General features: G+C 37.2%; 1 protein-coding gene and 1 pseudogene across 1 annotated transcript; both read right to left on the bottom strand.

Annotated features, from left to right (window-relative positions):
• Positions 1 to 330: 330 nt before the first annotated feature.
• On the bottom strand, positions 331 to 1,639 carry LOC110258726 (olfactory receptor 14J1-like). Its single transcript, XM_021081999.1, has one exon. The coding sequence runs from the start codon at positions 1,542 to 1,544 to the stop codon at positions 606 to 608; it is 939 nt and encodes a 312-aa protein (XP_020937658.1). The 5' UTR covers positions 1,545 to 1,639; the 3' UTR covers positions 331 to 605.
• A 9,847-nt stretch (positions 1,640 to 11,486) lies between these two features.
• LOC100518258 lies at positions 11,487 to 12,703 on the bottom strand (annotated as a pseudogene).
• Between the last annotated feature and the right edge of the window lie 1,530 nt (positions 12,704 to 14,233).

Raw genomic sequence — 14,233 nt, 5'->3', positions numbered from 1 at the left:
TGATTAAATGCTATATAATATTCCAAACTTGATTGTAACTCAGGGAAAAAAAAAAGAATTTTCTATACCTTGGTAGAAATGAGCCAGGAAAGGGGTTCCCATTGTGGTTCAGTGGTTAATGAATCTGACTAGGAGCCATGAGGTTGAGGGTCCGATCCCTGGCCTTGCTCAGTGGGTTAAGGATCCCGCGTTGCTGTGGCTGTGGAGTAGGCTGGCGGCTACAGCTCCATTTTGACCCCTAGCCTGGGAACCTCCATATGCTGTGGGAGTCACCTCAGAAAAGGCAAAAAGGCAAAAAAAAAAAAAAAAAAGAAAAAAAAAAAGGAAATGAGCCAGGAAGGAAAATTAATTTGGGGTCTTTGGAATTAAAGTAATTCACCATTTTACCATACATGGCGTTGTGGGGTGAGATATAAATCTATTGCTTTTAAAAGAGTAATTTTTGTAATAACTCTGTGTCAATGTTTTCATTAACTAAAAGACAGTCTATTCGTGTGATTTTCCTCATAACGAGTTCTGTTTGAGCTTTAATTTCTTGATTGACTCTGTTATGTTTTTCCAGTAGATTGTGATTTGTCTCTTAATGAGGAAGGGATAGACGTGACTCAGCAAAAGAGGTAGGCTTTTCTTCTTTTAACAATCCTTTGTAGAGCTGCCTTCATGGCTTTGTTTCTCAGGCTGTAGATCATCGGATTAAGTGTGGGAGGCAGAACAGTATAAAAAAGAGTAAGCAAAAAGTCTAATGCAGTTGGAGAGTCAGAATGTGGCTTCAGAAACTCAAAGGCACCAGTAGAGAGAAACAGTGTGACCACAGCTAGATGGGGGAGGCAAGTGGCAAAGGCCTTGGCTCTCCCCTCGGCAGATGGGATCCACAGCACAGTAGAGAATATGCGTGTGTAGGAGAATCCAATGGAGAGGAAGCAAAGAAGTACCACCAAGGACAGAAAGGCCGTGACCCCAAGCTCACTGACGTACTCATCAGAACAGGCGAGTTTTAGGAGCTGGGGAACCTCACAGAAGAACTGGTGGATGACATTGGCACCACAGAAGTGGATGGAGAAAGTAGCAGATGTGTGCATAACTCCAGAGATGACCCCACTGATCCAGACGGCTAGGATTCCATGAATACAGGTGTTGACATTCATGATGATTTCATAGCGCAGGGGAAGGCAGATGGCCACGTAGCGATCGTAGGACATCACTGTGAGCATGGCCAGCTCAGCAGAACCACAGAGAACGAAAGCTAGACATTGCAGTATGCATTCCCAGAGGGAAATACTGCTAGTATGCCTGAAAGAGTTACAAATGGACCTTGGTACCGTCACAGAGATATAGCATATGTCCAAGAAGGAAAGATGTTTGAGGAAGAAATACATAGGGGAGTAGAGACTGTCATCCATGGAAGTTGCAGCGATAATGAGTGTGTTGCCAGTTAAAGCCACTAAGTATAAGACTAAGAACAGAGAGGCCCATAAGACTTCTAGCTCAGGCTTGGCAGAAAATCCCATGAGGAGAAACCCACTCACTGCAGTGAAATTGGCCATATTCCTTCTCAGTTTCCAAGGAGGCTGCTGGCTGCAAGAGAAAGTGGAAACCTATAGAAATTAAGCTTTGTTATTTAGCAATATAATCCACTTACTCAGGGATGTTAAGGCAGGAAGGCAGGATCGCTAGTACATCACTGTAAATGCTATGTAGCTTTGTATACTAATAATTATATTGAACAATTTTAAGTACTCTGATTTAAGCATAAGAATTAAGTGAAGTAAATTATGAATTTTAATGTCATCCATTTCAGGCAAAGGGAAGAAAATATTTTATTATTGGGAAATAATAGTGCATCATAATTTTATGTACACTAAAATTTTCACCAAGTTCAGACACAAACTCATATTTATAAATAAGTATTTGATGTGACTATTCTTTCTCATTAGTTATTATATCTATTTGTACCACCATCAACTGATTATTAAATTGCAATTTTTTAGTTTCATTTCATGTAGGAGAGAACAAATTCTCAATGCTTTTTTAAAGAATTCTTTGAGGAGTTCCCGTCGTGGTGCAGTGGTTAACGAATCCGACTAGGAACCATGTAGTTGTGGGTTCAGTCCCTGCCCTTGCTCAGTGGGTTAATGATCTGGCGTTGCGGTGAGCTGTGGTGTAGGTTGCAGATGTGGCTCGGATCCCACGTTGCTGTGGCTCTGGCGTAGGCCAGCGGCTACAGCTCTGATTCGACCCCTAGCCTGGGAACCTCCATATGCCTCGGGAGCAGCCCAAGAAATGGCAAAAAGACAAAAAACAAAAGAAAACAAAACAAAAAAACCCAAAGAATTCCTTGAAAAAATAAGTAATACTAAAAATGAAAAGCACATTTTTATTGACATTTTCTTATTTGCATTATGATATACAAATGATCGTTACCTTCAACATAAAATACCACATAAATTGATCCAAAAAATTTGAACTTCCTATTAGGAAATGGCAAAAGGCCAGAGTCTTTCTGGTACAATGTTTAAAAGGAAATAAAAGATTGATAAACATCTAAAAATTATTTAATCCTTTGCTTTTTTTTTTTTTTTTTGTCTTTTTGCCACCTCTTGAGCTGCTCCTGCGGCATAGGGAGGTTCCCAGGCTAGGGGTCTAATCGGAGCTGTAGCCGCTGGCCTACACCAGAGCCACAGCAACACGGGATCCGAGCCGTGTCTGCGATCTACACCACAGCTTATGGCAACGCCGGATCCCCAACCCACTGAGCCAGACCAGGGACCAAACCCGCAACCTCATAGTTCCTAGTCGGATTCGCTAACCACTGAGCCACGACAGGAACTCCTAATCCTTTGCTCTTAATTAAATACAAATTAAAGCAAGAATGAGATATAATTATCAGTAATTCAGAAATTATTAGTGATAGAAAAGAGTCACTTTTCTTTAGTGAAATTGCAAAGCTCTTGTAGCTTTCTACTTTCAATGTTGATCCAGAATCTTAATTTCTTTTGCTTCTTTGATCTCACTGAGTATGTTTTCTCTGTACCCTACTTTCTGTCATTTAATGAGGCATTGGAATTCTTATGCTTCTGTCTTGTTTTTAGGTGGACATTAGTGCTTTTAAAACATAAAAAAAAGTCTATAGGAAGAATTTAATAATTTATTATTATTTATTTCTGGTTGTGAAATATTTTCTGTATTTCTTTCAAAATATGGACCATGGCTTGTTACTGAATTTTCTAGTATTTCATTGACATCAGAATTTCTCCCTAAGAAATGAAAGAGACTTGGAACCTGGATGACTAGTTGTGACAGTAAGCATTTTTTCACATGCTTCTCACAATCTTTGTGTCCTTAACATTTTTTCTTTCTGGGATCTTTACTGGTCTTTATTTTGTGAAAGTGGAAAATATGGTTGTTTTGCTCACATTACAATACTTCGTTATATGCTTGTTTTTTTTTTTTTTCATTACTGTTTTAACACTCTATTTTAATCTCTGATATAGGTGGGATCTCACATTTCTTCTAAGTCACCGTAGGGGTCAGTAAATAACAAGAATAGAAAGATATCAAGTGGTGTCATCCTGAGGTTCATTTATCCCAAATTTATTTGCTGGTTTCAAAAAGGAAGGAATTGCTGAGAAAAGTGCAGTATGTTTCTGGAACAAAGAATTTGAATCTCTCTCCGGATTCCAATTTTTATTAAAAAGTGCATAGTTGGTAAATTTTTAATTTTACCTTTAAAGAAATAAATGACAATGACTGGTTATATCCCAACCATTCAAATCCTGTTATTCATTTACTTTCTATTATTCAGTATAATCATCCATTTTAGACACCACGGAAACTCACCAGAGCAAATCCAGGAACTTCCTTTCTAAACTTGGGGAAAATTTCTCAGTTACTACTTAGCAGAAGGTAATTCAGATACTTTTCAGTAAAAATTTTCTGTGGAGAGGAAAATAAGGATTTCCATTCTCATAATTGGAGTTTTGCTCCTCTATATAGCTCCTGTGTCATGACTGGAGAGATCCTCAATGCTCTGGTCATTTGGGGCTACTTGAAAATACCCTGGGACTCAAACATGCAATTATATAGAGCTTTCCCGTGGAGTATTTTTCTGTTGATTTAATTTAATGATCACACCTAGTTATCTGGAAATTCTGATTATTTGCATTCATTGGATGAAATTGTTGAAACGCTTAGTAATTTGTGACTTATATTCTGGAAAACCCAACGTTAATGGTTAAATCTATTTTTCAGTTTGTTCATTGCAAAGTAAATGCCTATTCAGGGGAATCATGTTTGCTTTGTGTATCAATGCAAAGTTGAAGTAATTGGTAATAACCTACTGATAGTTATCCTTTTCTCAGCTGTTTTAATAATTTTTATTAGAATATTATTTCCAGGAAACAATGTCTTAATCTAGTTCATCTCTGTGTTACAAACGCTGTCTGGCACTGTGCCTTATCCATAGCAGATCCTGTTAATTATCTGTGGAATCAAATTTAATTAAGTTCTAACATGTTTTTGCTCTAATAACAGACATACAGGAATTTTTTCTCTCCTAAGAATTTAAGTAATATAAGAACTTTAGTGATCAAATAATCTAAGCAGGAATTTTGAACTCTTAAAACAGTACGTCCAGGATGGAACACTTAGTAGGCATCTTCTGGTTGTCTGTCACTACATAACAAACTAAGTGACTTTAAACAGCAGTTTATTATTTTCTCTCTAGTATGTATGGATAAGCAGTTTTTGCTTGGAATCTCTTATTCAGTTACAGGCAGATTTCAGCTGTGATTATAGTCACCTGAAAACTCAATTCAGATAAAAGTTCAAAATGATTCACTCACATGATGGGCAACTGATGTTGGCTCTTGGCTGAAAAGTCAACAGGGCACCTGCAGCATCTGCTTGTCATCTCTCCTTCTTTGTTGGCTTCTAACAGCACAAGAGTTAGGTTCCATGATTTATTTGTCTCTTCTTATGCTAGTAACCAAGAGCCTTTTAGTTAATGTAGCTTCATGTAGTTGTACTGCTTTTCATTTTTTTACTTATTTTTTGGCTGCACTTTTTGCATGTAGAAGTTACCGTACCGTAGTTGTGACCTGCTCCACTGCTGCAACAATACCAGATCCTTAACCGGCTACAGCATATGGGAACTTCCAGTTGTACTATTTTGTAGATCAAGTCCAATTGTTAAAATTCTTTTGTAAAATCATCTATTTATGAACAGTTAGTCTTTAATATAAATTTTAGAATCAGCAGTTCCCATTGTGGCTCAGTGGTAGGAACCCTACTAGTATCTATGAGGATGTGAGTTCAGATCCTGGCCTCACTCAGTGGGTCAGGGATAGCACGTTGCTGTGGCTGTGGTATAGGCTGGAGGCTACAGCTCTGATTTGACCCCTAGCCTGGGAACTTCATAGCAGCAGGTACAGACCTAAAAAAGAGGAAAATAAATAAATAAATAAATAAATTTTAGAATCAGTATGTTGAATTCCTCACAAAATTCCCCTGGAATTTCTTAAAAGTATATTAAGTTCACTTTTGTGTGTATGCAGATACATGTTTATTTTTTTGTCTTTTTTTTTTTTTTTAAATTTAGGGTCACTCCTGCGGCATATGGAGGTTCCAAGGCTAGGGGTGTAATCGGAGCTACAGCTGCCAGCCTACACCACAGCCACAGCAATGCCAGATCCCAGCTGTGTCTGCCACCTACACCACAGCTCATAGCAACGCCAGATCCTTAACCCTTTGAGCAGGGCCAGGGATGGAACCCACAAGTCCATGGATCCTAGTCGGATTCGTTTCTGCTGTCCCAGACTGAACTCCCGATTACATGTTTATAATGTTTAATTATCTCGTCTATACATGTGGATGTATTGGTATTTTTATTCAATTTTAATTTAAATCCTTGGTAACATATAAAAATCTTTGAACATTTTATTCATTTTAAAAGTGAATTTGTTTCTATTTTCATTGTATCTTAATTTGTGTATGTTGATCTTGTATCATGCAGCATTTCTTAAGATTCTAATTATGTTTCATTCTTTGTATTGTGGATTTTATGCATTTTGACAAATGTATAATGTCATGCATCCACCATTACTGTATCATACAGAATATAATTACTGCCCTAAGCATTCCCTGTGCATGAGCTCTTTATCTCTCTCTCTCCTCAAATGTCTGGCAACTGCTGATCTTTTTACTGGCTTCAGTTTTTCCTTTCCCAGAATGCCATATTCTTGGAGTCATATAATATGTAGCCTTTCAAGACGGGCTTCTTTCACTTAACATATGCCTTTAAGATGGCTTTGTGTTTTTTTGTAGCTTGTAGCTATATTTTTGAAACTGCTTAATAATTGTCCATTGTATGGATGTACCAGTTTACCCATTTACTTGTTGAAGAATAACTTGTTTGCTACAAGTTTTGGCAGTTATAAATAAACCTAATATAAACATCCATGTGCAGGTTTTTGTATAAACAGAAGTTTTCAACTCATTTGGGTAAATCTACAGGATTTTAAAAATATCCATAATAATGTACTCTTCATTGAATAGTCTTTTTGCCTCTTCCTTTCCTCTTCTTTTATTTACTATGTAGTTTCTTATTTAATTACATTGGTTGAGACCTTCACTTATGGTAGCGGAGATGTGATAGTGGAAAACCTTTATTTTTCTTTCAAATCTTGAAGGGGTATTTCTAAAGTTTTTCATAGCACATGACATTGGCTATAGTTTTGATAGACAGGATTTTAGTAAGTTTTGCAGCTATATTTATTAAATTTAGTTGTGCTCCTTACATTTCGAGTGTCCTGAGTGTTTTTATCATAGAAATAATTGAAATTTATCAAGCTTTTCATGCATCTGTTGTTATACTCATGTAGATTTTTGTTGTCTACAAACCTGTGGCAGAGTCAAGCAAGAAATAAATAACATTGATAGGATATTTTGATTACTCAAGCTACAACAGAATTGCACAGAAAGATGAAAGCACAGTAGATATTAGAAAAGATCAGAAAAAAATGTAGAATGAATAAATCTTATGAGATAAATCAGAAGTTAGATTTGTCATTATCCAAGATCCATCTGATGTCCTCAAATGATCCTTGTCATTAGATATTTAAAGGGGACATTCATCTTGGCTATCCCTCTCAAAATATGACATTGTTTTTGGTTTAATATCCCAGCCAGATGGGCACATTAAAAGTATTTCACTTGGCCTTCTCTAGTATGATAGCTCATTTCTTACTGACCAAGGACATGATGAAGGAGCTTCTAGGTAGTTCATTCCCAATTTTATACCTAATTGCTGCTGAATGACTATTGGATGTGTCTGCAGTACCAAATGATACACTGTAAGTCAGGATTTAATGTGACTCCGCTTATTACCTGATCTCCCCATGCCCTCTCTGTCATGTGGGTCATGATGAGGCAATGAGGTCAAGAAACAGTGACAGTAACTGTGACATTTTACTGGGGAAGATCACAGTTTCTTGCTTCCCACTCTTGCCTTTTAACTGTAGAGTTTAAGCAGTATCCTTGTTGACTGATCCCTGATTTTGCCCCTAGACACACCATAGTATATTAACCATCTCCAGAACTCTCTGTGGGTAAAGGCTTCTTGGCTGCCCCTCTGACCTCACTGTTCGTTATGGAAATTTTAACTGTCTGATTCTGGTGGTTCACTTCTATCATCTGTCCTCTATTGTTTAAGAATCCTTTTCCCTGCACTATTAATGATCCAGCTCTGTAATTATCTCTTCAGTCATCCCCAGTCTACAGAGGAGAGTCTCACCACTGGATTTGGTGATTGTGGTACACCTCTAGCAGAACATTCCTGATGATCTTGGGGAATGGTATGTCTCCTCTATGCTCTCGCATGGAATGTAAGATTCTGGTGTGTTTTCTTACCTCACATGGCATGTCCACTCCACTTTCCTGAATGTCTTTATCCTTCTCCTGCCTTCTGCCAGGGCAACTCAGTCATTTCCACACTCATCATCTCGACCACTGCCTTATCTAAGCTTTTAAGATCCACATCCCTTGGGTCCTTGCCTAAGAATCCAATGTCCCTGAGGTAAGGGATTCTAACATAAAATCCAACTTTATGCTTCAGTCTCCTAAGCACTCTCAGAATCAAGTTCCACGGTTACTACTGCTAGTATGTGCTAGCTGATACATTTAATTTTACATTTATTCTGTTTCTTCCCTCTGGACATCACAAGTTAGTCTCTGTAGAAATTTGACTCTGGGAATTAGCCTGGAATCCAGGGACAGCATCCATGATTGTCTACTATAATATGGAAGACAGAAAGTGTATCTGTTGTACCCCAAATACCTTTTTTTCTTGAAGTTTTAAAAGTATTCTTTTATTTAGAGAAGTAGAGATATATTATTTGACATTACTTGCATGATTTTTTCTTTATTTGCTTTCTTGTCTCATTCCATTTTTCTTAACTGCTTTACAAGCTTCTTTGTATATAATTACTATCACATGGGAATAAACATAAGTTAGGATGCAGGAGTCCAAACATCTTGGTTCTTTTTTATTCCCCTATGAACAATAACCTTAGCAAGTCACCTACCTAGTTTTTTTCACCCTACAGAAATGAAAAATAAAACTAATAATTTAGTTTGTGAAATAAGTTTAGAATAGGAAAACCAAACAGAAAAGTAGAAGAAATTCTGTAAGTCGAAGCTTTCCATGACTATTAGCTGAGAAATAAAAATAAACCACAAGTAGGATAGAAGGTATTCCTGAGATTTTTTTTAAATCTCCCTCCACTTTTAATAACATTTCACAATAATCCTTGCCAGTTGGACCATTTGACTTCTTTTTAAATTTTTAATTCTTAAAAAAAATAAAAAAAATTTATTTCCCCAATACATTTTTTCCCTACCATACAGCATGGTGACCCAGTTAAACATACATGTATACATTCTTTTTTCTCACATTATAATGCTCCATTGTAAGCAACTAGACATAGTTCCCAGTGCTACACAGCAGGATCTCATTGCTAATCCATTCCAAAAGCTACAGTTTGGATCTATTAACCCCAGGCTCCCAATCCATCCCTCCCCCTCCCCCTTGGCAACCACAAGTCTATTCTCCAATTCCATGATTTTCTTTTCTGTGGAAAGTTTCATTTGTGCCCTATATTAGATTTAGATATAAGTAATAGCATATGGTATTTGTCTTTCTCCTTCTGACTTCCTTCACTCAGTATGAGAGTCTCTAGTTCCATCCATGTTGCTGCAAGTGGCATTATTTTGTTCTTTTTCATGGTTTAATAGTATATATACCACATCTTCCTAATCCAATCATCTGTCAATGGACCTTTGAGTTGTTTCCATGTCTTGGCTGTTGCAAATGCTATCTGTAGAAAACCCTAAGTACTCAACCCCAAAACTATTTGAACTGATCAGCAAATTCATCAAAGCAGTAGGTTATAATATTAGCATTCAGAAATCAGTCACATTGAAATATTAGAAAAGGAATACAATGGAATACAATACTTACAATGAAATATTAGAAAAGGAATACAAAAATACAATACCTTTTAAAATCGCACCCAAAAAATCAAATACCTGGGAATAAACCTGACCAAGGAGGTAAAATACTTATATACTGAGAACTATAAAATATTAGTCAAGGAAATTAAAGAAGATGTAAAGAAATGGAAAGCTATTCCATGCTCCTGGGTTGGAAAAATTAATGTTGTAAAAATGGCCATACTACCCAAAGCAATCTACAGATGCAATGCAATCCCTGTCAAATTATCCATGACATTTTTCACAGAACTAGAACAAACAATCCAAAAATTTATATGGAACCACAAAAGACCCAGAATTGCCAAAGTAATCCTGAGGAACAAATCCAAGCAGGAGGCATCTCTCTCCCAGACTTCAGGCAATATTACAGAGCCACAGTGATCAAGACAGTGTGGGTACTGGTACCAAAAGAGACATACAGACCAATGGAACAGAATAGAGGACCCAAAAATAAACACAGACACCTATGGTCAATTAATCTTTGACAAAGGAGGCAAGAACATAAAATGGGGAAAAGACAGTCTTTTCAGCAAGTATTGCTGGGAAACCTGGACAGCCACATGCAAATCAATAAAACTAGAACACACCCTCCCACCACACATGAAAATAAACCCAAAATGGCTTGAAGACTTAAATATAAGACAAGACACCATCAAACTCCTGGAAGAGAACATAGGCAAAACATTCCCTGACATCAACTGTAAAAATGTTTTCTTAGGTCATTACCCCAAGGAAACAGAAATAAAAACAAAAATTAAACCGAAGGGACCTAATCAAACTGACAAGCTATAGCACAGCAAAGGAAACCAAAAAGAAAACAAAAAGACAACTTACAGAATGGGGGAAAATAGTGTCAAATGATGCAACTGACAAGGGCTTAATCTCTAAAATATACAAACAACTTATACAACTCGACAGCAAAAAAGCCAACAACCCAATAGAAAAATGGGCAAAAGACCTGAATAGACATTTGTCCAAAGAAGATATACAGATGGCCAATAAGAATATGAAACAATGCTAAACATCACTAATTAACAGAGAAATGCAAATAAAAATTACTATGAGGTACCACCTCACACCAGTCAGAAATGGCCATCATTAATAAGTCCACAAATAACAAATGCTGGAGAGGGTGTGGAGAAAAGGGAACCCTCCTGCACTGTTGGTGGGAATGTAAGCTGGTACAACCACTAGGGAGAACAGTATGGAGGTACCTTAGAAAACTCTACATAAAACTACCATATGACCCAGCAATCCCACTCTTGGGCGTATATCCAGACAAAACTTTCCTTAAAAAAACACATGCACCCACATGTTCATTGCAGCACTATTCACAATAGCCAAGACATGGACTTCTAAAACACATCTGTAAATAATGGTTCTTGAACTCTTTAGATGAGCCACTGGTTATTTTATGTCAGTCAAGTTATGGTAACAGTGTCATTTTCTTTAATTACTTTTTTTACCTCCATGCTTGGACCACAAGAAATCATGAAGTACATCTTAAAATTCCTCTTAAAGCATGTAAGTTAACATTTATTTTTCTTATTGTTATTATAGTCCTAAGTGAAAATCCTTAAAAATATATTAAAATTAGTAACTTGAAAGGATAATATATATAAAGAGACTTAAAAATAATACACTTCATGGGGATTATAGGCATATTTCCATATGTAAATTTAGAGACGAACACATTAGAATATGTAACAAATCAATTTTATCACCTGATATCTCAAAAACAAATTCAGCAGTGGAGTTCCATGGCTGGTGTTCCATTTGTTCAGTTTTCTATTACATAAGAATGCATTGTTCAATACAACTTGACTAAGACCCATTTATTTTTCTTTATCTAGTTCCCTCTGTTATACATATGGTAAATGATTTGAGAACCAATATAATTTCCTATCTCAACCTTCTTTTTTTTTTTGTCTTTTGTCTTTTTAGGGCCACACCCATGGCATATGGCGGTTCCCAGACTAGGGGTCTAATTGGAGCTGTACCTGCCAGCCTATGCCACAGCCATAGCAATGCCAGATCCGAGCTGTGCTTGTGACCAACACCACAGGTCATGGCAATGCTGGATCCTTAACCCACTGAGTGAAGCCAGAGATTGAACCCACATCCTCATGGATCTTAGGTTGGTTAACCACTGAGCCATGACAGGAACTCCAACATCTAAAGTTTCTTAATGCCGTTTTTTTGGTGCCTCAGAAGACTTCTCTAGATTTGTTCAAGTCAGAATCTTCTTTTTACCAGCTTACTCAAGGCTCCCTTTACTTCCTTGTTCCTCAAAGTATAGATGAGTGGATTTAGTACAGGAGTGACCACACTGTACATAATGGCAATGATCCTGTCCTGGTCCATGGAGCCACCTGAGGTAGTACAGATATATGTGAAAACAACAGGAGCAAAGAAAAGAAAAACTACCATGAAGTGGGAGGCACAAGTGGACAGTGCTTTATGAAGCATGCTACAAGAATGGGTCTTGAAGGAAAGATGGGTGATAATGTAGCCATAGGAGAGAAGTGTTAGAAAGAATGGGCCCATGGCAATTGTCCCTGTAACAGTGTTGAGCAGCCACTGGTTAAGCTCAATGTTCCCACAGGCCAGCTTGAGCAAAGGCTTAATATCACAGAAGAAGTGATGGATGTAGTTGGAACCACAGAAGTGTAAGCGAGAGGTCATTATGGAGTGCATCAGGGCATGGAAAAACCATGACCAACAGTGACAGCCATTTGAGTACAGACCGAGGATTCATGATAAGAGTGTAACGAAGTGGTTTGCAGATAGCCACAAAGCGGTCAAAAGCCATCACGGCCAACAACAGGGCCTCTGTGCTGCCGAGGAAGTGGAAGAAATGAAGCTGGCTTATGCATCCCCAGAAAGAAATTGCTTTGTGTGAGGAGAGGAAGTTCCCCAGCATCTTTGGCAGCGTCACTGTGGCGTAGCAGATATCTAGACAGCACAGGTTTCCCAGGAAGAAATACATAGGAGAATGGAGTCTTGGCTCAGAGATGACAACCATCAGGATGGCTCCATTCCCAGCCACGATGACCAAGTAAATTGCGAGGAAAAGCACGAAGAGCAAAGGCTGCAGTTCTTGGATGTCTGTCACTCCGAGGAGAAGAAATTCAGTGACCGATGTTTGATTGGGCATCACTTAAAAGCAAAGACAGAAGAGTATATGGAATACCATCTCTGCTGGAAATTAGAATCCTCCAGCTGAGGATTTTTCCATCCTGGACAACATTTTGAGGGAGAGCATTGTTGTTGTAAATAGTCCCAGCACAAAGGTTTTACAGTATTTGGAGTGTTAGCTTATAAAATGCAAAGGTTATGTTACTCACCTACCTGTTTTTCTTCATTAGATTTATCATAGTATTTTTGTTTATGAGCTGTTACTCACCTACCTGTTTTTCTTCATTAGATTTATCATAGTATTTTTGTTTCTCCCAGGGATTCAGAGCCTGTTGCCATCCTACCATCTGATGTGACTGCGAACTTGTACTTTCTGATACAAGTTGCCTTTTCTTATCCTAAGTCAGCTGTAACAGAGAGTAAATTTTAAACTACTCCACTACACCGCTATCTCTTGACCTAGCAGGAATCCATCTGAAGGGTTTTTACTTAAGAAGAGACAAGTTGGAAAAATAAAGCTGTAAGAAAATTCGAATAGATATGCAGACATTAGTGTGCTTCCTATAAAAAGGGAATCATTCAAAATTTGGGAAATCTCTGAAAGGAGAAGAAAAATATTTAATGTGACTAGAATAAAAATATGATTTAGGGAACATTACTAGGGATCCCATGGGATTCTAGGCTATATAGATAACTAGAGAAAAATTTGAGAAACTAGTTAAATTTTAATCCACTTCTATAAAAGTCTGGCTTCAAGGAATTCAGAGGAGCTTTCTTTGATAGCCACTTATATTTTGTATATTTAAAAAATTTAAACTGTAATTGCAATGTATACATGTAAGGATAACCTGACCCCCTTGCTGTACAGTGGGAAAATAAAATAAAATAAAAAATTTATTACTCCTGTTTAACATATAAATGCTTAAGATACATATTTTTTTCTCTGACCCACAAAACAATATTGTATCAAAAATCACTTGGGGAAAAAATTTCCTACCCTTTAAAGAAAATAGCAATCACATTTCCTGTACTAAATCATTTACTTCACTGAAGTGTGAACATTGTGAGATTACATATTTGGAGAATATATAGAGAAATGGCAATAAAAATGTAGGCAGTAAAGCATTTTCCTAATTCATAAACACAATGAGGAGTCCATCCCAAGATAGAAAAGCAGCTCTAAATGCTGGGCATTTAGCTTCAATACTAGGAAGATGACAGAGAATAGGAGTAACTTCTCAGCTTGTCTCCTGTTTTCATTCTCATACCTGATTTGAGTGTTCAAATTCACAGCTATGAAATCTTTTCAGGTTTATACTCGTGAAAAATAAAGGGAAAATATTTGTAAAGTAAATAGTAGAAAAATATTTGAGGTGATAGCTTGTATTGGGTTTGCAGCATAAGCTCATCATCTTACCAAGCTATTTCTTTCTCAAATTCTGCCTGTCTTTTATAGTCCACAGATCTCTAGACATGGAAAGCCTGAGAGAGCTTGTCCCCTGGGTTTGAGAGGATTATTGTTAAGAATAAACAAGATCCCTTCCTATAT

Source organism: Sus scrofa, unplaced genomic scaffold (assembly GCF_000003025.6).
Source record: "Sus scrofa isolate TJ Tabasco breed Duroc unplaced genomic scaffold, Sscrofa11.1 Contig375, whole genome shotgun sequence".
In the NCBI taxonomy this organism is placed as follows: Eukaryota; Metazoa; Chordata; class Mammalia; order Artiodactyla; family Suidae; genus Sus; species Sus scrofa.
The sequence above is the reverse complement of the archived record's forward strand: the minus strand, read 5'-3'. Positions and strand labels throughout refer to the sequence as shown.